This window comes from Myiozetetes cayanensis, unplaced genomic scaffold (genome assembly GCF_022539395.1).
Source record: "Myiozetetes cayanensis isolate MyiCay16 unplaced genomic scaffold, myiCay2020 scf1, whole genome shotgun sequence".
In the NCBI taxonomy this organism is placed as follows: domain Eukaryota; kingdom Metazoa; phylum Chordata; class Aves; order Passeriformes; family Tyrannidae; genus Myiozetetes; species Myiozetetes cayanensis.
In genome coordinates this window covers 50,068,409-50,093,765 of record NW_026086604.1, presented here as the reverse complement: position 1 = coordinate 50,093,765, position 25,357 = coordinate 50,068,409, and the positions used below count along the sequence as shown (strand labels likewise).

Sequence of the window (25,357 nt, the reverse complement as noted above, 5' to 3'; positions counted from 1 at the left end):
TTGTTTCTGAAATACATTCTGTTTGTAAATTTGCTACACTCTTTTATTTTCCAGCAAATGAGAGGACAAAAAGCCTTCTTCCTTCAGGCTGCTGAAGACCAGCTGGAAAGTAAACTTTACAGAAAAAGGGATGCTTTATGATTTTCCTGACAAACTACATTTTTCTGCTCCTTTTTCTGCTTTAGCATTAGCCTTCACTGATTAACAGGCCTTTTAACAGTACTCTGTCAAGGGTGCTAGGTACCATCCTCATCAAGTCCAATTTATGACTGATTCTTCATCAAGGATGAAAAACTTAATCATCCAAAATCAGCTTTTCATAATTTGCATTCCCCAAAATACAGACATGTAAGTTAATTTGTAAGGCTGATGTTGTATACATCTTTTTTTTTTTTTTTTTTTTTTTGGTCTGGACAAAAAACCTGGATTCTAATGCATAATATAGGTAATTTAGAGCCTGAGCACCATTAATAGATGGCCACCTCCATAATGTTCTTTTCTGAAAGTGTTTGGTTCACAAGGACAGTTTGCTCAGCTCTTGAGTGTCAGGAAAAGCATAACTTCCTTGTTTGCAGAATATATTTTATAGTCACATTTTTTGAAAGAGCATAAATATATTACTTTTCACACAATCTTGTATTTTTTACATTACAACCTTGAAACATTTCCTTTTGCCTGATTCACCTCTGTCTACTTATTTACAGTAATCTCTCATTTCTCTTATTTCTTACTTCTGATATGCAAAGGTCTGTTGTAACTATTCTAGATTCATTTCACAACAGAGAAATCAAAGCAATATCTTATCTTAGAGAAAGAGATCTATATATATGCTCTGAAGACCTTTATGTCTGATTTACAGAGGGGGAGAGGATAGGAAGAATTGCTTTTCCTTCCTCTGTGGCTTTGACAGTGGACTACAGAAAAATCATCAGTTTCTCAAACTGTTGTTTCACAAGCTGCATTAACAAGCAAGTGAAAGAACAGCCTGTGTGGGATTTGGGAATTTTTATGGGCAAATAAATATTAAGTAATTATTTTTAACGTATGTAGAGCTTGTTTGGACTTTCAAAGAATTTCTGAAGGTTTACGAAAGGCTGGCATATATTCTATGCAAAATGTAGCCAAAGGTGAAGAATGTAAGAGCGTCCACCTAGTAATGAATCTATCAGCAGTTTTCTAACAATGCTCCCATTTCACTTGGTCTATACACAAAGATTCAGAGAAATCTTAGGCAACAAAGCCTAAGTCAACCTTGTATCATAGGAAACTATGCTAGCTCTGCATTTACAGCCTTCTAAGCTGAATGGAAAGCCACAGAAGTGTCTCGTTCCCTGTACAAACAAAACTAACACACAGCTGATTAAGACAAAGATAGAAAAATACAGATATGACAAAAATGGTGGAAGATCACTGTTCTGACCGGTATCCCTAAAATCTTCTATTATAAAAAAAAAAGAGGCAGAGAAACTCTGGTATTCTCATTTACCATAAAGTGATAACTGTTAAAGAGTGTTGACTTTGATAGTTACCAGTTTCTAGTACACACTGTCTCTTTTTGTACTAAACACTAGTAAAAAGTACCAACTTTTAAAAGAAACTCTAAGGTTGTAATTGTTTTCATCAGCCTTTATTAGGAAATGGTACCAAGAGAGCTAATGTGAATTTGCCATGTGGCTTTACAATATAAACTGGAAATATACTTCCACATGTAAAGGGTCTATTACTCCTATATGTGTTTGGGTTGGGGGCAAAAAATGCCGACTTCTTTGGCATTTGTCACAACTACTGCAAAATAGGTGAAGGACATGTTTCAGGAAGCCTCACCCATTAAAAGGGGTGCTTAAGAAGGGGCTCATCTCCCTCACTGAAGACAGATGGCTTCAACCACCTTTTTAACATTTTAAAGAAGTAAAGAATAGCATCAAACACAGTCGAATCTTCAAGATTAATACAGGCACATAGAATTCAATCACTTCATATATATATCAGGAAAACAGCCTGCCTGATTTTAGTCCTACATCCTGCAAAAAATGACAGCATCTATAAAGCTGAAAAATTGTGTAGAACTATTTTGCTTTTCTGTTATTCATTTCTCCCTGAAGTAATTTCAAATGTTAATATTCATCTGGAGGCTAAAACTATAGAAGCAAAAGTTTCTTTATAAAAAGAAGTGTTGAGCTTCCACACTGCTGTAGTTTTGACAACTTTTTGCAACATAAAAACAAAAAACATGCCAAGCAAGTTAAGAGTATTATTATTCAATGCAGTATTTCTGCTTCAGATGCCTAAAAGAGAACTTTCAGTTTGGAAGAAATTGTACTTTTGTTTCTGAAAACCCTTAATAAAATGTTCACTAAACATATACAGTTGTGTGTGGAAGAAAGACAAGTATTTTGCAGAAATGAGAAGAAACATGAAAGGGGTTATTACAGTGGCAAGTTTATACTGTTGTAGTCAAGACTGTAAACATTTCCCTTGTAAATATTTATTTTCAAAAGTTTATAACTTATTCCTTAAAAAACTCTTCCTGACTGAAACTTAACTTGATGTCTGCCTACATAATAAGCAATGCAGAAAGCAGTTTAGCATCTGCTTTAGTATTGGATACAAACAAAAGAGATTGAAAGGCTACACTAGGTCATTGTATCTAAAATGGCTTTATTTTTAAGAGCTCCTTTTTACAATCATTAAGATATGTTCTGAAGTACTTCCACAAATTATCTTAGATCCGGTTCCTCTGCATGCTGCAGCAAGCAGAGACAATCTGAACTGTGGGGAGTATTCAAAAGTCTGAGATGCACAAAGGAATGTACTTTATATACAAAGACGTGCAGGTTCCATGTGAGTATCTGCTGTTTCACATGTGATTGATCTGCTTGAAAAGCAGCCCTGGTGGAAATGGCAATGAGTGATGCGGCAGAACTGTATTAACATTCGTTTCTCACTCGTAACTGAGTTGCTGATGCTGTGGTGGAGGAAGCACAGAAAACCTTTGACAGAGGCTTGCTAAAAGAAGCTGTGATAGCTCAGTTAACTACACGAATTTCAGGACACAAGGAACAAGTGAATACAAAACCAATTATTTTTTTCCTGCTTAGTAATCAAGGTGAGACATGCAAGACCAACAGTCATACAATAGTCAGAACATCCAGCAGTGTGTATAAGTACTGTACAGATATTCAACACAACACTCTCACTGACAGACCTGGTTAAAATTCATTGATTACTTAACTCCTGTTAAAAAAACCCCTAGCTGCCAGTAAATTGAACAGATCATACAAGAGCTCGATATTCTGCTATTAAAAAAAAAAGAATTATATCCATGGGAACAAGGGATATATAAAGCAAAATAATGAGTTTTAAATTGCACCAGCTTGCTGGTTCTGCATGACCCGATAGGCTGGCTTTTGACAAGAGATTCTTTTTAATCATGGTGATTCAGGTGTGGATCCCATCTGTTGATGCCAGTTACAGCACATAACCAAAAGCCTTTATTAGCTGTAAATTCAGTCTACCCCTCACATTATACTTACCACATAAAGGAAAATTGACATTAACTTTATAATTGAAATTGCACACTCTGAATGTATTACTCTTAAAAATGGAAGTAAAATCTTTTTTGATTCTTAGGTGAGAAACCCTTCATTAGCAAAGTCTTTTAAAAAACGTTTCACCCCTAATTCATATTAGCAGAAGGATGCTATAACTGCCAAGGTGGAAATCTGAAAGTTTGTATGTCAAACTCTGGTTAGTATGGAAAGCAGTAACACTTTAATAAACAGGTGATTAGGCAGCTCTCAGCTCTGTTAAAAGCAGATTGGTAGTCTATTACAAACTGATTAAATTTGCCACTTCTTCACTTCAAACAATTATATTTGCTCATTAACACTTGATATGTTGAATGCAGCTTAAGAAGAACATAGGAAAATTAAATATCAATCATTCTAACTCCTCAGAGATTTAAAACTGACTCACATAATGATACTTTCCTTCAAAGAACAATAGGCATATGCACCTGTGAAAGCTGCTGTGGAGGAGAAAAGGGAGAATGGGAAAAGTTATTTAAAGACTGATGAAAAGCAGACATCAAGGGAATTAAACATGCAGCTTAACTGTTGTGCTGCCCTGATGTGTTCATACACATCTATATGGAAGTGTGTTCTAAAACGGAGCATGCACATGGCTGGCTGTACTGCAGGCTGTGGCACATGACTGGTTTACTAGTAAGGAAGACAGAAAACAGAATCATAGAATATCCTGAAGTCCAACTTTGATCAAAGTCCAACTCCTGACTCTGCACAGGACAGCCCCAAGAATCATACCATGTGCCTGAGAGCATTGTCCAAACACTTCTTGAACTGTGGCTTGGCGCTGTGGCCAGCACTCTGAGACATTTGGAGGCATAGTCTGTTTAACATGTGAAACAAACGCCTTTTCTTTCAGAGCCTTAAAGGAGTTTAGAAGATTATTCCCCCTTACATTATCACCTTTGCAAAAGACAGAGATGCCATCTTAATGGAAGCATTACTATTGTGCAAAGGCTTTGTCAGAAAAGTGGGATACTGGAGAATAACACTAACTAGCTTTTACACAGCTGCATCTATCAGGACATTGCAGAGAACTATAAAAAGCAGGTGAATGTTTTTAACCCTATTCTGATGATGGGAAAGGTGAGTCAGAGGACGGAAAAGAAACATTCTCATGATTCTTCATCAGGCCACAGAATACATAAACCTTTTGAGATCGGTGCTCTTCATTCCTCCAAACTAGATAGACAAATCTGCTTTCTACCAACCTTAAAAAACAAGATGCTAAAGATGTTTCCAGCCAGATAATTTTGAACTTGCTGTAAAATGTATGCCCATTTAAAAATGAATTATATATTCTTCAGAGAATTAGTTTCTCACTCACTGCACCATGTGTGGCTATTTACCATCCTTGAGATGCATCCCTGTGTGCACTTACCTGCACCTACCCAGCAGACACTTATGGGACCTGTCCCAAAGTTTGATAGTTGGAACGGTTATATATCCTTTACATCTTGGAAGAATATTAGTTTATACTTCTCTTCTTGACAGAAAGAGCTCTTATTTAACATGCCCAACATTTTATCTGCTTTGATCAAAAGTCATTATAAAGTATATGTAACCTCTAAATCCAACACATTAAGATTATTCTGAGTGTATTATACCCAGGGTTCCAGCGGGGTCCCTTAAAAGGTTGAAATAACATCCATGGGTATAGCTCAGGTCCTTCAGATCCATGAGAAAATGCAGGAAGCTCTGTCACAGACTACCTATTGCAGAAAAGATTCCCTCCAAGCAGCGGAGGAGCAATCAAATTTTCACATGCATGCTATCCAAGTATAGGCAGGAGATTGGCATATTGTTCAATATTGTGATTAAGCAGTCACAGAAGACTCATCTTTCCCATTCGTTCCAGCTCTGAACTTGACCAAAAAATAAATAAGGACTGCATCAGAATGTGCAAATTATGTCTTTCAAGACAAGTACAAATTGAAAATTAAATAATTTGTGTGTTGACAAAAGAATAGGTTCTCACTCACAAGCAAGCTTTTAAATGATGGCCTGTAAAACTGTCTCTGTAGAGCCCCGTGACGAATCCCCCTGGCAGTGTTTAAGTGTCTTTGGGTCCTCTACCAAAACTTGCTAGCTGAAGAGTTTTGTATTTTAGGGACCTAAAGCCTAGTTATCACTGAACAGTTAAGAGAACATACATTTTCATGACACTGTTGTATTGGTGTAAAGTTTACTGCATGTTTCTACCATGACTAATTTCTTTTTTCATGAGTAACAACATGCTGAGTAACTTCTTCCAAAATGGATGTATTTTGCTTTTTTTACTCAAAACCTATTTTAACACAAAGGTAAAGGACTGCTTACTTAAAATACCTGAAAATGTGATAATAATTCAGTTTCTTTGCTTCTACCCAAATGATTGAGCCTCCTCTATCCTGGCTACTGACTGTGGTAAGAACGCCTATTAGACAGAGTAATTCACAATCCAAGTACCAAAACCTCTTAGCCTCACATAACCAAAAAGAAAGGGTGATAAACTTACCTTGTGTAGCAATGTAGTGATTCGGTCTATGATAACCCTAAAAAAAATTGGAAGAAAAAATCAGCAATATGCACCTTGGCTATATTCCTATGAGTGAAATTTCATTTAGAATTGTATTCAGGAAACCTCAGTACAGGTAACAGATACAAAAGTTTGTTCGAGTTGAGAAAGGGCAAGTGAGAAGGGAAACAAGAAACAAATGTGTTTTCTGCAAGATACGTAAATTGCAGCCATGTACATTCAGGGCCAGAAGTAATTCATTCTTTCAGTCCCTTGTTGGCTCTGCTGAAAATGAACAGCATGAAATCCTCTCTAGCACTTGCAGCTAAGGGCTGCAGATGTTCTTGGAGTCTAAGATATACCTTCACCTGTTGCTATTGACTGCAAAGCCTATCCATTTTCTAACAGTTAAAGAATGTCAGATTTATATTCAGCCTGGTGAAGGGAGAGAGGAGGATGATGTTCATGTGCCCATGGTGAGCTGTTTATGTTTTATTTCAGAACTGTAAAAAGGAAGGTAAATTCTTTGACTAAATGGTTTGGTATGAATACACTTCTTCTGATCTAAATAGGAAGAACATAAAACAACTCTGTTACTCTGATGACAAGAGCAACTTAATCACAAGTTGGCCAAACAATAAAGACTAATACTCTATGCCTTCTCTGCAACATCAAACAGATTGCCAAAATGTAATGATAGCATTTTTATAGTATTTGAGTTTCTGGTGTGATGGGAGTGTCACCAAATGTTTAGATCGTGCACTAGTATGTTGGTAAATTCAGTTGCAGGAGTGTTAATATTTGAATAATGGTAATGATGCACTGTCAGTCATCAACAGGAAGAACTTAAGGCTGTAGCATGCATGGCCACTGCAATCTATTTGTAAAAGAGCAAGGGGAAGTGTAGTGATACAAGATGGGAAAGACTCAAAACAACTGAAGATACTTTGAATATTACAGAAAGAATAACATTCATTATGGAATTGATTTCTTTACATGACATTGAAGCAAAATACAGAAATCTGAACTGAGAAGTGTTCAGAGAGGTACAGAGTAGATTTTTTTTCTGCTATGTGTTACCTAATTCTTAGTGGCTGGGATCAGACACTTCTATTTCCCAGTGGAAAAAAAAAAAAAAAAAGGAAGAAATACAGCATAACCATTGTGCCTATGATGGTGCCATTCCTTTATTCTCATGTTTATTCTGACAACACAACAACTCTACGAATAACTGCATGCAAGAGCAAAATTAAAGCTGCTTCTGTAGTAGAAAAGCAGTGCTTCCCATAGAAACCTGAGTAGCAGGATTATAAACAAACATGCTGTGTTTTGTGGTGAGTTGTCTTTGGAAGATGCCTGCAGTCCTCCAAGCTTTGCAATGAAGCCATCTGCCGAGGATGAGGGAAAGACTTTTTTGCTGCTCAAGTGTTGTTGCTTTTAGGACCACATTCTCTCCATCCTCTTGTACTCTCATAAGCAAAAAAGAAAAGGTTGCTATGCAACTATCAGCATCTTATATGAGACTGTATGATATAAGCCTTCTCACATCAAAATGTGACCAGTCAGATCAAAATCTCACAGAAGAAGATATTACTAGCCTAAAATGACAACAATCCTCAGTGTTGGAGAAAGCGTAAAAGTGAATTAAAATCTAAGTCCCCAGTGTGAACTCTCTCTTTCCTTTCATGACAGATTACTCCCTTCAGAGTTTAGTGAGGCATCTAACTAAATGTATTTCCATATGTGCCTTTACTGCTTGGTGACTGTGCTATTTTTTCAAAGGGGACTAAGCATAAATCTGAGCTTAGCTTAATGATTCTTGAACATGCTTATAGACATCAAGAAGGAGGTATCTTCATAAAGTTCTGTCAGACTTCAGATTGTTACAACTTAAGTACCTACTTTTCTTGTACAGCTCTAGTTCCTCCACATTTTGAGAGAAAACATCTGTTACATTCCTGTTTCATACCAGTAATTAAATTTGAACTGCAAAGTGTGGCACCATTTTTCAAAGATGCCACTGATGAACAAGAAGTCTTTAGCAGATTGTGAAGCAACACTTGTTTTAGTTAGCCTAACATCTAGCACGCCATGTAAACAGTAAAATTATTATCTTTGCTGTCTATAGATTTCTGGCTTTAGATAATATTGACTTTCTAATGATTTTCAATTCTAGTTTTGAGTTCATTCTTTCAACCAAAAACACCTTGTCTCTTAAAGAATTTATTCTAATGTAAAACATTAAGTTAACATGATGCAGAATGAACAAAGAAGCCACTTTCAATAATTAAACAGCCTACATATTTAATGAAATGTCTTGCTTGCATTAGAAGTACTGGTTAACAGCTGCAGAATATACTTTGAAGGCGACTTAAAAGTGCAGAGATGACAAGAGACTGCAAATCTCCGCATTAGGCATTACAGAGTTTTGTCACATTAATATGCAAACAGCTTTCTTTTAAATGTGGAATGATGCCAAGCTGTTGACAGAAAGTGAAAATAACATTTTGCTAGCCCATATAAGCACCAGCAGGCAAAGTAGCCACACAGTGTTGCTGGCAAGGTTTCAGTCCAGTGGCAGTTGGAGGAAATGACTCATTTCATTTACTCATCGACAAAACCTTTGAGACTTTTTTATTTCCTCCAGTGTATACCTAGCTTCCAAAGATAGTACTTTCCAATGCTAAACAATGTTAGCAGCTGATATTAGCTGCGATATCTATTACAAATTATGAATAATGTGAGAATAATAAGAGTTCCCTCTTTGACTGAACACAACATTAAGCTTGTTGACTACATCAGTATACGCACATCAATATAATTTCCATTGATGTAATCGGAACTTGTTTCTCCTTCAATAGGCTGCAATCTCACTCGAGAATGATCATCTGAAATGGGAACAATGGAGAGGAAAAAAACAGTAATTAAAGACACATTCCGTAAAAAAGCCTTCAAAATTCCTTTCAAGTCAAACTAAAACCTCAGCAATTGCAAGTTCATGATTGTTTGGTTGTCCATGAAAAAACACTGTTATCTACATTTAAACCTCATTTCAGTCATTCATAGGCTTTCTAAATCCCCTCTGATTTTCAGCATGAACATCTTAAATATTGTAATGTGAAACCCATTACAATTACAATTTTTGCTTTGACACCCCCTGCTTTTGCCAATAAAATAACACTAAGCTGTCAAAAGTTTAATCTCTTGGAAATGCTTCTGCTAGTACTCAAAAGAAACTGAAGTTATTGCACAAGACATACAGTTTTTGAAGGAAAGTCATTATGTTTTCAACAGGGCAGAAAGCAAAATAATGACAAAACCCAAGCAGTCAGGCAATGATTTTGTCACTGAATTTTTCTCTACTGTGGTCATCTGTATCTATCCATGAACGTGCAAACATTTCCAATTCTATTTTCCAAATTCAAATCCAAAACACCATGGCATGAATTTGTTTCATGTCAGCTGCCTCACTTTCTTCATGATATAGTAACACTGCTAGAGGCTAGTTCCCTACCCTGCACAACAACATCTGTATGCTGGCAGGCCTTTTTCTTCTCTGGGACTCCGTAAGCTCCCCTTAATTCTCCTAGTTCAAAAACAACGAAGCACAACGGTTTTTCCAGAATGCTAAACAAGTTGTTGATAAAATAATTTGAGGGTATATCTCAAGGATGGAGAGATGGTTAAGAGCCACTTTACTGCTGCTTTGTTTAGGAGTTACTTTTGCTAATTAGATACATGTGTATTATTGTTTCTGCTGCTTGCCTGCTGAGCTAATATTACTTGCAGCTGATGACAGACATTCATGACTGTCATTATTTTGTTGTAAATGTAAATAAGCATTAAAACACCTGAAACTTGCCACCTATGTTCTGAACAGCTATTTTTCTCAGCTTTAAAATTCCTAAAAGATAACAAATGAATGAAAGAACATGAAGTGGCTTAAAAACCTCAATCATAAGCAGGATAATATTTGCCCACATTATGGTGGAGGGAGAATAAGGGAAGTTGTTCTTAGGATAGCATTGTTTTACAGCTACAAGTCAAGAGATTTTCAAATGGCTGAGAAGGAAAGGAAGAGGTAAATTCTTTACTTCATCCTCTTTTATGCTCAAAATCTCAGGAACTAGAGATCTCAGAGCTTCATTTATTTCCCTGGGATTCCCATGGGAGAAAGAAAGGGCACAGTTTAAACCCAAATATAGTAAACCAGAATGAATTAAAATTCCATCTCTAAGTTCCACACAGGTTTTACTTTGCTATTTTCTTGTGATTATTTCATTTAACAGTCATCAAGAATGAGTTTTCTCAAACATGCTGGAATATTCATATCAATTATGTTAATCAAGTCAGTCTTTTCAGCCTCTTTATTCATTTTTTTGAGAATAAAAATTTATAGAGGCGTGACTCTCCATTACATAACCCTTCCTGATCTGATCCTACCACGCTATGCTTATCCAAGTGCTGTACTATTCTCTGCTTAATTAAGCTATTTATCAGTTTCTTCAAGAACAGAGGTTTGGCTCACAGGACCTTAATTCTAAAAATCCATCTTACTTAAGAAAGATACTAAGAAACTTTCTAAGCTCCAGCTTTTTTTTACTGTTTTGGGACCTGATACAACTTCTGCTGAAGTCAGCAGACTCTGAGGTCAAGCTTGCTTGGACTTATGGTATGTCTTCATCCATATTTTCTTGATATCCTGCATCACTGCCTTATAAACATTCTCACCAGGACAACTCAGGCTAGTAAAGATCTTCACTTTTGTATTCCTGGCTGTATTTAGGACAGGGTTCAGTTGTCTAAGCACAAACAACTCATACCACTTTATACAGCCACCAGGACATACTGCCTAGCTTTTCAGCTGCCACTTTGGAAATAACATGTTTGTTGTGTGCTGTGTTCCATTTGTTGGTCCTGTAGAGATGTCTCAAGTCTATGTTTAGTCAGCTGAATCCCCTATTTAATGTCTAACACACAATTGAGTTCCATGTTGGGCAGAATAAGCTTAAATTTCCCACTAAGAAATATCTTACAAATATAACTTCCTGTTTTTCTTTCTGACTGATTTATACAATTGAATAATATGCAGTAGTATCTTTTCATTACATTTCCTGTATTTTGTTCCTTTCCTTGCTTACTCCATTCTTTCCTTGCAATAACTCTTGTTTCAGATAGAGCAAAACTAAAGAAGTTACTCTATACCTATATCTTCATATCACCTTTTGCCCTTTTTTTTCTTTGTATGTGCATCTTTTCTAGTACCAAATTCTCAGCTAGAGTTCTGTGAATTTTCGAGGCAATGGACTGTTCAGTACCCATTTATTTAGAGCGAAACTGGAGTGATTCCCTTTTTTTATTGCTTTGAAAACTCTAGTTGACTCCTTACTTCATGGTAGCACTTCTTAATTTGAAAAAAAAAATCCTTCAGTCAACAAAAAGAAATGTTACCATGTCTTTGCTGTGTTTATGTCAGGTAGATCCAGGCCTATGAGGTACACAAGCCATATATTCTTCAACATGAATGTTGATTCCTAAATAGCTACTAGGTTAACTGTCCAGATTTCTAGGGTATTTTTTTCCTTTATACTTCAGTTACTCTTGACAATTCTTATACCTTTTAAACACTCTCTTTTCCATCTCATTGTTATTTTGATACCCTTCCATTAAGAGATCAAATTTAACTTTCCACTGATCACTTAAGTTTTCAAAGTTAGTTATGATAGAATCAATATGTCTTTGTAGAAAATGGTAATAGATAATAAATATAAGCATTATATTCTCACTCCCCTCATGTTACCTACAACATGAATATGCCACCCTTCAGACTGTGATCTCTAACAAGCCCCTTGAGCACCTGGTTGATTAGCATGCTTTGCCACTGACCCTTTCTTGGGACGTGCCTTGCTGATTCTTTGCAAATCAAATCTTTTATAAATGTCTCACCTAAAATCTTTAGCTGCTTTTAAAAGCTGTGATCAATATTCTCTTCTCATTTAGTCAATATTGAGTTAGGTAAAAATAAATACAGAACCACCCCACACCCCATTCCCAAATTACCTCAAGATCTCTCCTGAGGAAAAAGTAATAGATTTTACCAAAATCCATGCATAACCCTGTACAATTATGTCAGAAACAGAATTTTTCTTATGTAAAGAAATATTCATTTAGCAGATTCATGCTGGTTTTACTTCCTAATTAGAAAACGCAAAAGTTTTTGCATTCACTAAAGAAGGAGCATGTTTTCTGTGGGGGACTGGACTGTGATCATGATTCAACTTTTTGATACAGTGGCTCGCAAGTTGTAGCCACTCATACAATGGGTAGGGCACGCTTGGAGCCAATTAAATGCACACCACTGGAGTAACATAAAGCATACCGCAATTTTGACAAGCTCCTGCAATGCTGGCCACTTGGTGCTATTGTTTTAGTTCCCTCTGAGAACAATAATGACTACAAGCAATAATGAAACAGTAGTATCTTGGGAAAAATTTAAACAAAGAGGTTAAACAGAGAGAAAAAGATTATATTAAACACTTAGCAGAAAAAAATATACATTTCATTATAATCACGTAGCCAGTCAATGGCATCTGAACCCCAGTATTTTTAAGTGTTTGAATATAGCTAAAAGGGCAGTTTATTAAAATGCTTTTAAGCTAAAGCATATACTTTATTCAGCTATCTGGGACAAATTTTAAAAAGTGGACCACTGAAATTGTACTCTCAGACTCTGAGAAAAATGATCAGTTATCCAGCCAAACAGTTATCCACCAGAAAAAAGCATAAAATAATTAAACAGTTAACTACACCATTTGCATACATGCATTTAATGGACATACATTTAACTGTGTAGGTAGTTTCAGTTTCTCTTTTAAGATACTGCATTTAAGTCTAACAGATCTTAATTTTAATTTGTGTTATCTTTGTTCTCACAGCCACATGAACAGGAAGTGTTTTTGATAACAACTCCATCCAACTCCTTCCCTTTGCTAAATACTGAGGATATTTCAAGTAAATTGAGGTCCAAATGCTCTGAGTTATATTTGACCTCTCAGAGAGCCTTCAGTATCACTTGTAATTGCCATTGATTTGTGAATCTAATATCTTGTTTTCCCTTGGCTACTCATCACTTCATTACCTCAGACATAAAGCACTAGTAGTCTAGTTTTCTTCAACCAAAGGGTGTCAAAATGTAAGAGAATGGCTAACTTGACATTAAAGAGGGGACTGACAACACTAAACCTGACTAAAAGAGAAGATCTATTTTAAAAGGCTTGGGCTGGAAATAAAATTCCACAAAGCAAGGATAAGCATAAAACTTCTTGGTATTCTTATTTATACCTCCTTCAGTATTTCTGCTTAAATGATTAGTCATTACTCAGCTAATGTGTTGCTACATCCTCACAAAATAACAGGTTTGTTACACATTAAACATTGCTGGAGGAGAACAAGCAAAACCACATTCAGCAAACTTAGCTTCTTTTGTTTATGCACCAGCCCACTGTGATATCCACATTTCTCTAGAAGATTTCATTTCCTTTTTCAGTATGTAGCACTGTACACACCCAAAATACACAACAATACTATCATGCCCACTCAAAACGATGTGGTAGATCATCTCTTGCTTGACAAGCATCTCTTGCTTAATTTGCCTCTGCCTCCACAAGCATTTGTTGCGGGTTCTCATTCTGCAGCAAGTTACAGAGCTGTTTTCTCTCTGTAGATCATCTCAGCCTGGCTGGGCCTATTCATATCACCTACTGTAAGTCACTAAGTTAGGAGTTTTTCTCTCCAGACTCATTACGCAGGCACTGCAGAGAGGACCACTGGAGGTGGTGATTCAAAAGCATTCACATGGGCTCTATTTCTGAATCATTTCTCTAAAAGGCCTGTCCTTCCCTCTGTTAAGTTCATGTGTGGTACACTGATGAGGAAACCTAGGTAGATCTGTGCCTGGGCAAGCACCTATACTAGGTGCTGAAGTTAAGTCACTGTAAATAAACAGCACATGCTCCTTCTGCAGGTTGTCCAAATGTTAAGACAATCTGCACGACTTACTCTTCCATGCTGTCCCATGTGCCTAGGGCTATATATGATTTCTAAACTGCAGTATCACTAAATGATCCCTCCTAAAGACCGTCCTTCATGCTTACAAAACTTCTGACATGCTGTGATGGCTGCATATTTCTGTATTTATACCTCCTTCATGGTTATCTGGCTGGCTGGTAGAAACAAATATATGCTCCATATCTTAAATTTAGATTTAAAAGGAAAAATCAGGGAAGGGAACATCTCCTACAGACACATTAAGAACTTATCCTTTAGGTGCAACAATACTGGGGTGTACATAATGTATTTGTGGTGAATTTGACAAATCTTCTGCCCCCACATTCATGTGCAGCATCTCATCACAATGCTTTGCAATCTCATAATACCAGATTTAGATGTCACTCTCCAAACTATGCTGTCATCTCCTCAAGTTATTTGATTATTAGTATATCTAATCTTTATCAAGCTTGGCCTCTTAAAGTAAAACACACAGAATTTCTTTTTTTTCCTTAGAGTTTGTCTAGCATTAAAAGGGTAAATCGGGACAGTTGTCACTGTTATTGAGGAACACTTAAGCAGCAGTACTGTCTGCTCCTACAATATCCAGGACCTAAACCCAAGGTTTAGGATTATCATGGGCACTCTTGCACCAAGCTGACAGGAGCAGTTTCAGAGCTGTTACGAGCCGAGTACTGGTTAAAGGTGTCATTCTCATTAGCCAAATGTTGATCACAGGATGAAAGGTATACATAAGGTTAGTTGAGAAAACGCATTAAATCTGACAGTTTTCTCAAAGAAAAAAAAAAGTAAAATAAAGTAACATCTTCCCTCACTTTTCTCTTCTTAATTAGAGAAAAGGAAACCTGATGTGAGCACAAGGCTGGTGGTCATTCCTATCTAGTTCTGAAGGAAGTTAACAAAGTGCACAATTATGCTGTCAACACTTACATGCAATGATATTCCCATATCTATTTTTCATTCTGTTCTCATCTTTCTTAGCCGAATCCCACGGTGCGGACTGTCCTTCAAAGAAACTCTAAAAGAGGAAAGAAAGCGACATTAAGAAAAGCATGCAGAAAAGCATGTTTACCTTATAGGTAAATAAAGGAGAAAGACAAACAGTACTTGTGGGTATTTTTGTTAAAGTACCATTTAACTGATTCTTTTATTGAGAAAAAATATGAGTCTCCTGTTTCAGTGGTGTTTATGCATAGCTTCAGATGTTATTTAAAATTTGACATGAGATTAGCTGTGTAACAGCAAGAATAACTATTTGCGAGTGAAGTGCTATTAAATCTTCCCCAATCTGCATGCTTGCAACACTGAGAGTCCTTCATATCTGCTATCCAGATTCCCCACATAGTTCTTATACACACACATGGAGCTGAAGGAGCTTCATCATCATGTTGGAGTTGCTCCAGTATTTGAGTGTAGAATTACACACTGTACTGACACGTTTTATTTTTGACATATCAAGTTTATTTTACTTCTTGGCAGATGACCTCATGGATCTAAACATACACAGGCATTTGGAAAACATGGATTCAACTAGCATACATGTATCTTTTTTTTCTTAAGCACAAATTATGATACCACCATGATGATTGTTTTCTCAGAGAATAAAAATAATGTGACTCTGTGAAACGTACTATCTTATTCAACCAACCACTGCGCTCTAGTTAAAAAAGTTCATGTAAATAGGAAAGTTGAAAGTGCTAGAAGTGTATTTTTACATGAATAAAACACAGAAGCAACCAAAAAGGCAGCAAGCAAGTCGTTATGCCCTATCCATTCTGTGCTTTCTGTGGTCTAAAAGAGAATTTTCACAATTTCTTAATTTACACACTGTATCCATAAGTCATACAAAGTAGATGCAATTTATCATTTCATATTGAAATATTAATCTTGTCTTAAAAATATTTAGTTGTCAAGCAAATCAGTGGAATTCTATCATGATGATGGCCATTCTTAACTCATGTTTTTATCTTTTTACTAGAATGATCAGTATATTAAATATTTTGATTCAGGAAGGACATGAAGGTACATGATAACTTCTCTGGTAACAGAAGCTAAAAATGGCTAAGCATCAACCTAAATAGGGAACACCTTTGGAAGTTTTTATCTCTTGCAAAACCTCAGCACATTCTGAGTGGTTTAAAACAGATAACACCCATTAAATAGACTACCATTAGTATCCTTTGCCCTCATACTTGATAAAACGTTGTTCAAATCCCAATGATTTCCAATAGCAAAAAGCATAACAGTCAAAATAAACCCTTGATCTCTTGCTGAAGTCAATGGGACAAAAGGGCATTCAGTGTCCAAAATGGGTATTTCTTTAGTAAGTTCACTAGAGTACTGGTTTCCAAATTATGATGTAGAAATTCCTGGGAATATGTTGATTATTTCTAAAAAGTTTGTAAATGATAACTCAAGAAAAATAGGACTGCCAAATGACTTCAATCTGTTTGTCCTTCATCTCTCCACATTTTCCATAGAAAATTTTTAATGATTTACAAATTGAAATGATTAAAACCCATTAATACAAATAAATTTCTCCTTTATCATAGCATACCATCACTGGGTACAGCTCTGAGAAATGCAGATTGTTACTAGGATAGAGAAGTGAAACTCTGTAAATTCTAAGATGATTTATAGCTTTGGGACTGTTTGCCAAAAAAGCATCAATTGTTATCTGATTACAGATTTGCCAATGGCATCTAAAGCAAGCAAGCCCTCCCACTCCAGAGCACACTCAACTCAGTCTGGATGAAAAATACTTTTGTAATAAGCCCAATTGAATGGCGTAAGGAATGACTTTCTGCAGGCAAAGATCTATGTCTCAATTTCTTGCAAAGTTCACATTCTCAGAAGACACTGGATACTGAACAATTGAACACAGTTAAAGGCAAAATAGACATGGAAATGTTCAGCAGCAAAGCTCCAAAGACAACAAACTAATCATTCATCTGATCTAAAATCTGATGTGGATTTCAGGATTTTGCATTTCAGACACGTAGACAGACTACTGAAAATTCTAACTTTCTTACAGTCCTTCTGATAGAGACTAGTTCACAGAATTGGTTCATAAGGTATTACCCAGCAAGTGGTTTTCAGTTTAATCCACTAAGCATTGCATGTGCTGTTACAGAGAAACTGCTGATACAGCTTCTGAGCCTACACCAAGCAAAATGGAAGACCCAAATATATTCCTAGGGACATCTTGCTTCCCTCTGTCCCATTAATGAACTTTTACAAAACCAATCAAATAAAGCAAATCTCTGGAGACAACTGGGAAAGATTTACATGGTACTGAATTCAGGGAGGATATATAACAGGCAATGTACTGCTTTGGGCAGCTGATCTACGTCTCATCTGCTAATGTATGGGTTCAATTTCTCCCACCTGTTTGGATCTTCTGAAAACAATGATAAGTTTAATGAGCCTTACAGTTAAAACATCTCTTAACAATATGTCTGCAACATAGATAATTCTCTTCTCTAGAATACATATATATCAAACCTCACACAATAGTGAAAACAGACAGATTTACATTTCCAGCTACTGCATATTGACTTCACTTTCTTTATTAAAAATGTACTATAGAAAAAGAACTCCACATATATTTTTTCTTTGGGTTTTAACAATAAATTAGTTAATGAAATAAAACATATCACATACGGAAAATAAGACAAAATTATGTAGATCCATTTTTCTGTTTAATTCATTTTGGGATACACATTGGTATTTCAGTGAGAAGTGTACAGAAAAGATAATCTGAAGGAAGAGGTATTACAGTGCAAAAGCATAAAAAGAAACAGTTATTGTAAAAGACAGCTGGAGTGTCATTTCCTAAATTCCCCATTTGCTGCCATTACACAAACCGCAACAGAACGATAATCCACAACGTATTATATGGAGAAATCTCATTTGTCCCACAAGTAAAGAACAGAGCAGATATCTCATAACAGATGATCTGTCAAGATCTTTCCTTACTTGTGAGAAATATATGTTTCATTACAGAAATTTTTCTAATCTCTTTCCTGACATATCACTCCCCAGGGAAACTGCTGCATAGCAGCCCACACATTATCTTTGTGGCTATTCATTCTAATTCATCCTTAGAAGTTTCTTAAAATTGTGGACCATTAGGAAGAAATATGCCCCCAAACAGCTTCCCTCCACAAAATGCTTGGTAAGGGCAATGAAGAACTGAAAACGAATGTAGGACATTTCTCATGTAATTTAAAATAAGCATTTCTTTAACTCAAATCACATAGAACCCTGGTTACCCAGCCTCCACGATCTTCTAGAAAAAATGAAACACTTTTCAAGCCAGCTGTTCTTACAGCAGACATTTCAGTGCACAGTGTCAACTGTCATTCTGTTTAGCAGAACACATTTCAATGATCAGAATAAAACACTTACTGAAGAAAAATGAAATACAGAGAACTGCTTTATATGCAACACGAAAACTGGTCAGTGATGCAGCAGATGGACCATCTTAGGATGACTTTTGCATGCTTTAACTCAATACTGCAGTGGTTTTCCATTAAAAATTAAATATTTGCCAAGGGCTAACTCACTGTGACCCTCAGACTAGAAAATAACTGCAATATCTCAAATGAGAGGGAGACATAATTGTTGCAAATACAGATTTTTTAAATTATTCTCTTTCCTCATTTAAAATTCATAAGGCAAAAAATATTGGAAGGGACCTACACAAAACTACAGTTTGAAGAGGCTGGAATGTGGAGAATATGGTAAGATCTTCAGAATACAATTTATAACTCTGTTGATTGTAATTTTTGGCAACACACTGTCCATTCTAGATTTTCACGCTTCCAAGTAAGGATAGTAAAAATAATGCATCTTTGTGAGCGCTTTAAGATCTACAAATGTAAACTGTTGAGTGGAATTACTATTTTTTATTGTTAATTAAAAGCCAAGCAGCAATATTTTCAAAAAAATACTTCATAGTTGCTAGGTGACAACAGTGTAGACTCCTACAATGTCATTTACAAAATGCAAGCTCTTACAAGCAAAGAAATGAGAAGTTAAGGACATCATAAATCTTGCTTTGCCTACTTAATAAGCAAGAACATTATTCATAGGTACAAAGAAATGCATATTGCACTGTATGAGTCTTAAGTTTGATCTGTGGATTTGTTTTTAAGTGTATAACTCTTTATGATATCTCATTTTCTCTATTGACTCTGAGTTTCTCCATTGATAACATTAATTTTCCATTGGTATTTCTAAATAACCAGATTAAATTCTAGCAAAATTATCAATTTGACCTATTCAGTTCTAAACACCTCTGGATTTGTTTTTAAGCAGAAAGTTATGGAGAGTGTCTAATTTAGGCCAGACCAGACATCAAACAGTGATCCTAATGGAAGTCCCTGTCTAAACTCAATTAGCTATAGAAGAAACTTATATTTCTACTGTAGTTGTTTGACTTGCAGCTAAATTAGATGCCTAAAATGGCCCAAATTAGATAGCGAAGATTCACTATTAGTTTTGCCTAAATATATATCACCTTTCACTAATGCTATGTCCATTTTGCATGTAGAGATTACAGACGGTAAAAAATGCATCCATTACAGTCTGAATTAAGATTCTAGGGCCACATAAGACTCTTCTTTGTATTTACAAAGCCTAGCAAACATGCGCTCTATTTTAAGCAAGTCCATAAGTGTTTGGAGGACAAGGATCTTCAGGCTCATTTAATGAACAGTACAAGATTTATGAGTACTGTAAATCTGTCAGTTTATTGGTTTTTCAGTACTCAGAATCTGCTAAATATCTGACGCATGAGAATGTTCTTGTGACTTAGCAACATAAACAGGTTTTTTTAACAGAAAATTGAAATAATCATGTTCATTTTGTTGATAACTGAGTATTTAGATTATTAAGGAATAAAGAAGTCATTGATAGTTACGTTAAAAGAAATCTGCAGGGAGGTCCAAGCTATGAAACAACATTTTTAATCTTCTAGTCACTCTGAGGGAAGATTTTATCATTGAAAATGCATTACCTGTAAGTAATAGATCACACCAAGTGTTTGTGAGCAGTGGTAAATGATTTCACTGATGGCAACCCACTGTATGCAAGCAGCTCCTCATACTTCAATCATTGCTTTGGTCACTGAAAGCATTTGTGGATGACAGCATGCCACTAGAGAATATGTTAACCATCAGCTTTTCCTTCTCTGTCAGCTTCAATCACTGAGAATTATTTCCAGTTTTCAAATAATGGGATTTTAAAAAAAACATTTTACTATGCCTAACCTTGAAAACTGTCTGCTGCAAGAGCCAATGTGAAAATCTATCTAATCAATGTAAACTGCCTTCAGCAGTTATAAAGCACTTACCGGTGTGTTCCTGTAGCCTACGTCTGAACACAGAAGGAAAAAAACCCCAACAACAAAGACTGTTGCAAATAGAATATATTAATGTTATTGCTAAAACTACCCTGTTCTGTTTAGAATTTTCTGGTAAAATTAGGCTGGTAGTTTACATAAAGTTTTCTGTAAGATAAAAGATGCAGATCAGTCTTAATGCACACACAGAGCTATAGTCTGACATGCAGCACCTCTCTAATATTATTCCTGGTGCTCATTTATGTGGTTGTGCTTCCTTGAACTGATGTAAAAAAACCCAGAAACCTCCACTCATAAAGGCTTGCATAGCCAGAGGTAAGAAGCAGAGTCTTTGCCTTCTCAGGTGCAATTACATTAGTCTGCATTACACCCCAGAAGAAGAGCAGGAAAGCAAAAGTCCTTCTAGTCTTTTGAGACACTAAACATCATAGTCACTGCCTACATGAAATGCTGAAATGGAAGGGAACTGTTGTCTCCTAAACTGACTAACTGCAGCACGGCTTAACACTCAGGTTTAAAAAATTGGACTAAAACCACACAGCAAGACATAATCTGGTACTAATTCTGTGATTGCACTGGTGCTCTCATTTATCAGAGGCAGTGCTTTCAATTAGTGTATTTTCTAATAGATTTGTATTTTTGAAGTCCCAGAATTTGGTACTCCCTGGACAGCTGGCCACTCTAGTCAACCTATAGCTGCATAAGGAAAACACAGTAAAATGATCAAAGTGCTTCAGTGTGGTACTATGAATGATACAGGTACTTGCAGCAGTTAGTATGAGTTAAATCCAGTTGACAATAGCATTAGCAAATATACACGAAATTTAGTTAAAGCTACAGGACGAGAGAGTAGCTCAGTTACAAGAATAGAGCAGTAACTTCAGTGAAAAGTGACTTGTCAGTCACTGTGAAAGTTGTGAAGGTTTGCACACCTTTGGGAACAGCAGGTTGTGAGTGCCAGCCGTGGTGAAGGCTAGTTTTCAGGTGCCAAGTGCACTTGAACAAGATAACCAAGAATTAGCTATTTTTTGCCTACTGAGCACTCCTATCTGAAAGTCTGTAGGGTTGACTGGGGAAAGGACCCAGAGGATGAGGCCCTCTGAGAGACACTGTAGGAGAACACATAGCATGGCTGGAACCACCCTACAGACCCATATAATTTCTTTCCTGGAATGTCTCCTCTCTCCTGTGGCATAGGAAAGTTGTGCAATTTGTTAAATTGCATATACTGGTGACTGAAAATATTTTAGTAGCTTAGTACATTTAGTCTCCAATAACCAATTGTCATTTGGTCTTAAAGCTTGACAATACTGCAAAAAAGAGTGTCAAGGTGCACTTCTGTAATAATGGACAAAATGTTACTTTATATATATTTTTAACCCAACCTATTTATGAGATCTGTTGATGTAATTTCTTATCTTGTCATCCAACATTGAAGATAACACCTGTAAGATTCAAAGCACGAACAGAAATCTTTACAGATTCTGCAGGGTGGTCTAAAAATTTGATAGATAACCTAGTTTTGATAGGCTTTCAGAGCTATTTCCATTTTACCTTCACAAGTTTTACAAACTCTATTACTTTTATTCCTTTAAAATTCTTTAAGACTTCTGTATAAGGAAAGATTTTAGAAATATGGTGAAATGTGAATTAGTAAGAGGACTGCAATAGAACATACAATTAAAATTCTAATTTAGAAACTTATTCCCCGGCATACTAGAGAGCAATAACTTAACCTCATTAATCTTCCTGATTTATCTCCAGCAGAAAAATATAGTATGTTGATAGGATTTTATGATCCTTTTTTATAGAAAGGACCCTCTGGGTACAATATACACACTTGCACTGTAACTAATGTGCAGGATATATTATTTTTAACTTCTGTGTAAAAGGAAATAAAGTTTGGTCTCAAGCAGTGCTTATTTCCTCTTATGAAAATAAATTTGCTGCTTTTGGAGGATTTAACAAATACTTTTCATGTACAGCCTGTGGGATTTTCTTATCTCCCCACTCCTTCCCCACTTTTTTTTCCCCACACAGCATGTAATTAAAAGTTTTGTTCACAACTATCATATCTTGTGTGTTTTCAAGAAGAGAGTGAACTTGAGCAACACTCGTGACTGTAACGTCTGTAAACATGAAGTGAACGAACACAGGCTATTTTGAATACCAACTAGTTCTGTGCTTTGATAGGAAACCTCTTTTGGGGAACTACAGAAAGACACTGACCACCACAGAGGCACTATCCATCCTTTCGCGAACAAAATTATCTGCTTCATTATTCAGTAACTCTACCATCTCCTTGCTTCCTCCCTAAGTTGTTCCAAAGGCTCTAATTACATGTCAGCTGTACACACATGAGTAAAAGATGGAGCAGAGTTGTTTATTTCTTAATGAGAATTCCTACTTACCAAGATGCAGGTATTTCTTCACAATAAGGATGGTGTGGCACTGGAACAGACAAGTTGTGGATACCTCACCCCTTGAAGTGTTCAAGGCCAGGTTGCATTGGGCTCTGAGCAAGTAGTGAAAGGTGTTCTTGCCCATGGCAGGAAGGGTGAAACTAGATTATCTTTAAGGTCGCTTCCAGCCCAAACCATTCTGTGATTCCATGATTTACACAAAAGGGGTAGGACTCAAAGTTACATGCAGTGCTTTGAATGTGTAGGTAAGACAGATTCTAGATTGGCTTTTTTATACCATCTTTGGAAGGCTAACGTGTAAATACCTCAAGCGACTTGGATGGGAGGAAAATATTCAGTCTGATCACTACGACATGGTTTGAATGAGGCCAAAGGGGAGAGGTATCTTAAGATACTGTGTGACATCAGTGATACCAACTCTGAGCTAATGCCAGTAGCCAAGGTACCATTTCAACCATCTACTAGTATACTACTACTACTGCCACTACTACTACTAATGTTACTGTTACTAGTGATCATGATTATGGTGATAATGTGCTTCTTTTGCCCCCACCTTTGCAAACTTGCCTCACTTTCCTCTATTAGAGGATATGTTATCCAAAGTAGCTCTTGGCTGTCAAATTATCAGTGTAAATGACTCCTTTTTTCAATGTCACAGTGCAACTTGTGCTGCTTTTTTGTTGCAGTTGTTTTTCAAGTAGCCACAAGGACAGGCCCCTGGAACTTCCAGACTGAGCAAGTTGCAATATTGCTGTCAAGGGTGCAGGCTTTGATTACTTGCATCATGGATCTGCACTGTTTGCTAAGATTCCTTGAGTCTTTTTGTTGAGTAAGCATTGCAGAAGAAAGGAAATGACATCCCTGTTTTTCCCTAGCAGCAGTTTCCTCCTCTTTCCTCCTTGGCTGCAACTCTGTTTCTCCTTTCCCTCTGTTTGGAGTTACATTTACATAAGGATGTCTGTATGCCTAGGCATTGCTACTCTAACCAGAATTTGGAAAACCACGGAGTTGTCTCCTCTTGTATTTTGTTACCAATTTTTATTCAAGAAATTGTTTTTTTCAGACCCTTTCTGCCAAGCAAAGCATTCCTTCCACAATACTACTTAAAACTCAGAAGTACATCACCCTTAGATTTTCTCTGTTGTACTCAGAATGTTAGCAGGCAGATGGATTCCAAAAACTGGTTTAGGTACCTTAGAGCTTTGAGGCATTATTTGGAATCTTTTTGTGCACTTTAAGTTTTAATTCAAAAAACTAATAGAAGATTTAAATATTTTTTCGGAGTTTAGCCCATTTTTCCACCTAAAGATTAGCACTTTGATATTTAATTTACTTTACAAATAATAAAAACTTGCCCCAGAGAATGGTTTCAAAGAATAATGAAATGTTATTAAAGCAGAGCATAAAAATACAATGTGCTATGAAAGAAGTAGGCAAGAACTACAGATTTGTTTTTCATACAGTAAAGAGAAGAGTTTGCAATTGGTTTAAAATATAACAAAAAAAGAAAACAAAAGGAAGAAAAGAAAAAAGAAATCAAAATGAAAAATTCAGAGAGCGAGAGAGAAGGAAGAAAAGCAGAAAATATAAAAAAAATTTAGTCATTGTAAGAAATAGTCTGTATTTAGCTGAGGTGGTAAGCGTTGTGTTTTAGTCATTAAATTTTTCTGTCCACTCATGTTTTACACAGTGATTGATGAGAGCTGTTTCACTCACTGCCTGCATATGCTACATAATGCACAAAATGAGGCTTAAGGCTTTAAAGAAACTCCTGAAGTAAGTGGGAAATACTTACTTTCCATGGCAAAATACTTACTTTCCATGACTTGACTGACATTGTAAACCTATGACATTATTCTTTGAGCAACTATATTATGTGAAGAGGTACTATTTATTAACAGCTGTGCACTTCTGCTTACTGAAGATTATTTCTAACGAAAGGTGATCAACATTAAACTGGTGGACACATACACTGGTAAGAAAGGTGACTAGTGACACATTTCTAGCTAATCCAGTAATATTTTGATCTGATTAAATCTGAATACATAATTGTAATTGAGACAGTGCTCTGAGCTCAGAATTCACAAGAACTGCCTGACTCCAAATTATCAGCTCACCCAAGTACAGAAAACCTGATAAGATCTTCAAATCCCCTGTAAAGACAAGCTGTTTGTGATTTAGAACCACACAATTTGGAAAAACCTTGAATGTAATAAAATTCCCTGAAGCAACAGAAAATGGCATGTGGAAAAACGAAACAAAAGCAAACAAATGTTGAATTTGAAAAGTGAACAAACCCCTCCCCTATCTTCATCCAAGTTGTAATGTACACACAGCTGATCTAACCTTTCAGAAGTGATAAAGCACCCCTCAGATTTGGCTCACTAAGTGAGCCTCAAGGGTTTTCATGACTGTATCT

The 25,357-nt window shown here is 36.2% G+C and overlaps 2 protein-coding genes across 12 annotated transcripts in view; both read right to left on the bottom strand.

Moving 5' to 3' along the window:
- Positions 1-25,357, bottom strand: part of ARHGAP28 (Rho GTPase activating protein 28) — a 723,491-nt gene that overhangs the window by 12,431 nt on the left and 685,703 nt on the right. The window lies entirely within an intron of this gene.
- Positions 1-25,357, bottom strand: part of PTPRM (protein tyrosine phosphatase receptor type M) — a 449,317-nt gene that overhangs the window by 43,848 nt on the left and 380,112 nt on the right. For all 11 annotated transcript variants that reach the window (XM_050306131.1, XM_050306135.1, XM_050306149.1 and 8 more), the window contains 3 exons: positions 15,079-15,166; positions 8,893-8,969; positions 6,082-6,118 (listed from right to left, as the gene is read on the bottom strand). In XM_050306131.1, the coding sequence (XP_050162088.1) occupies positions 6,082-6,118; positions 8,893-8,969; positions 15,079-15,166 (202 nt within the window). The remainder of the gene's footprint in view (positions 1-6,081; positions 6,119-8,892; positions 8,970-15,078; positions 15,167-25,357) is intronic.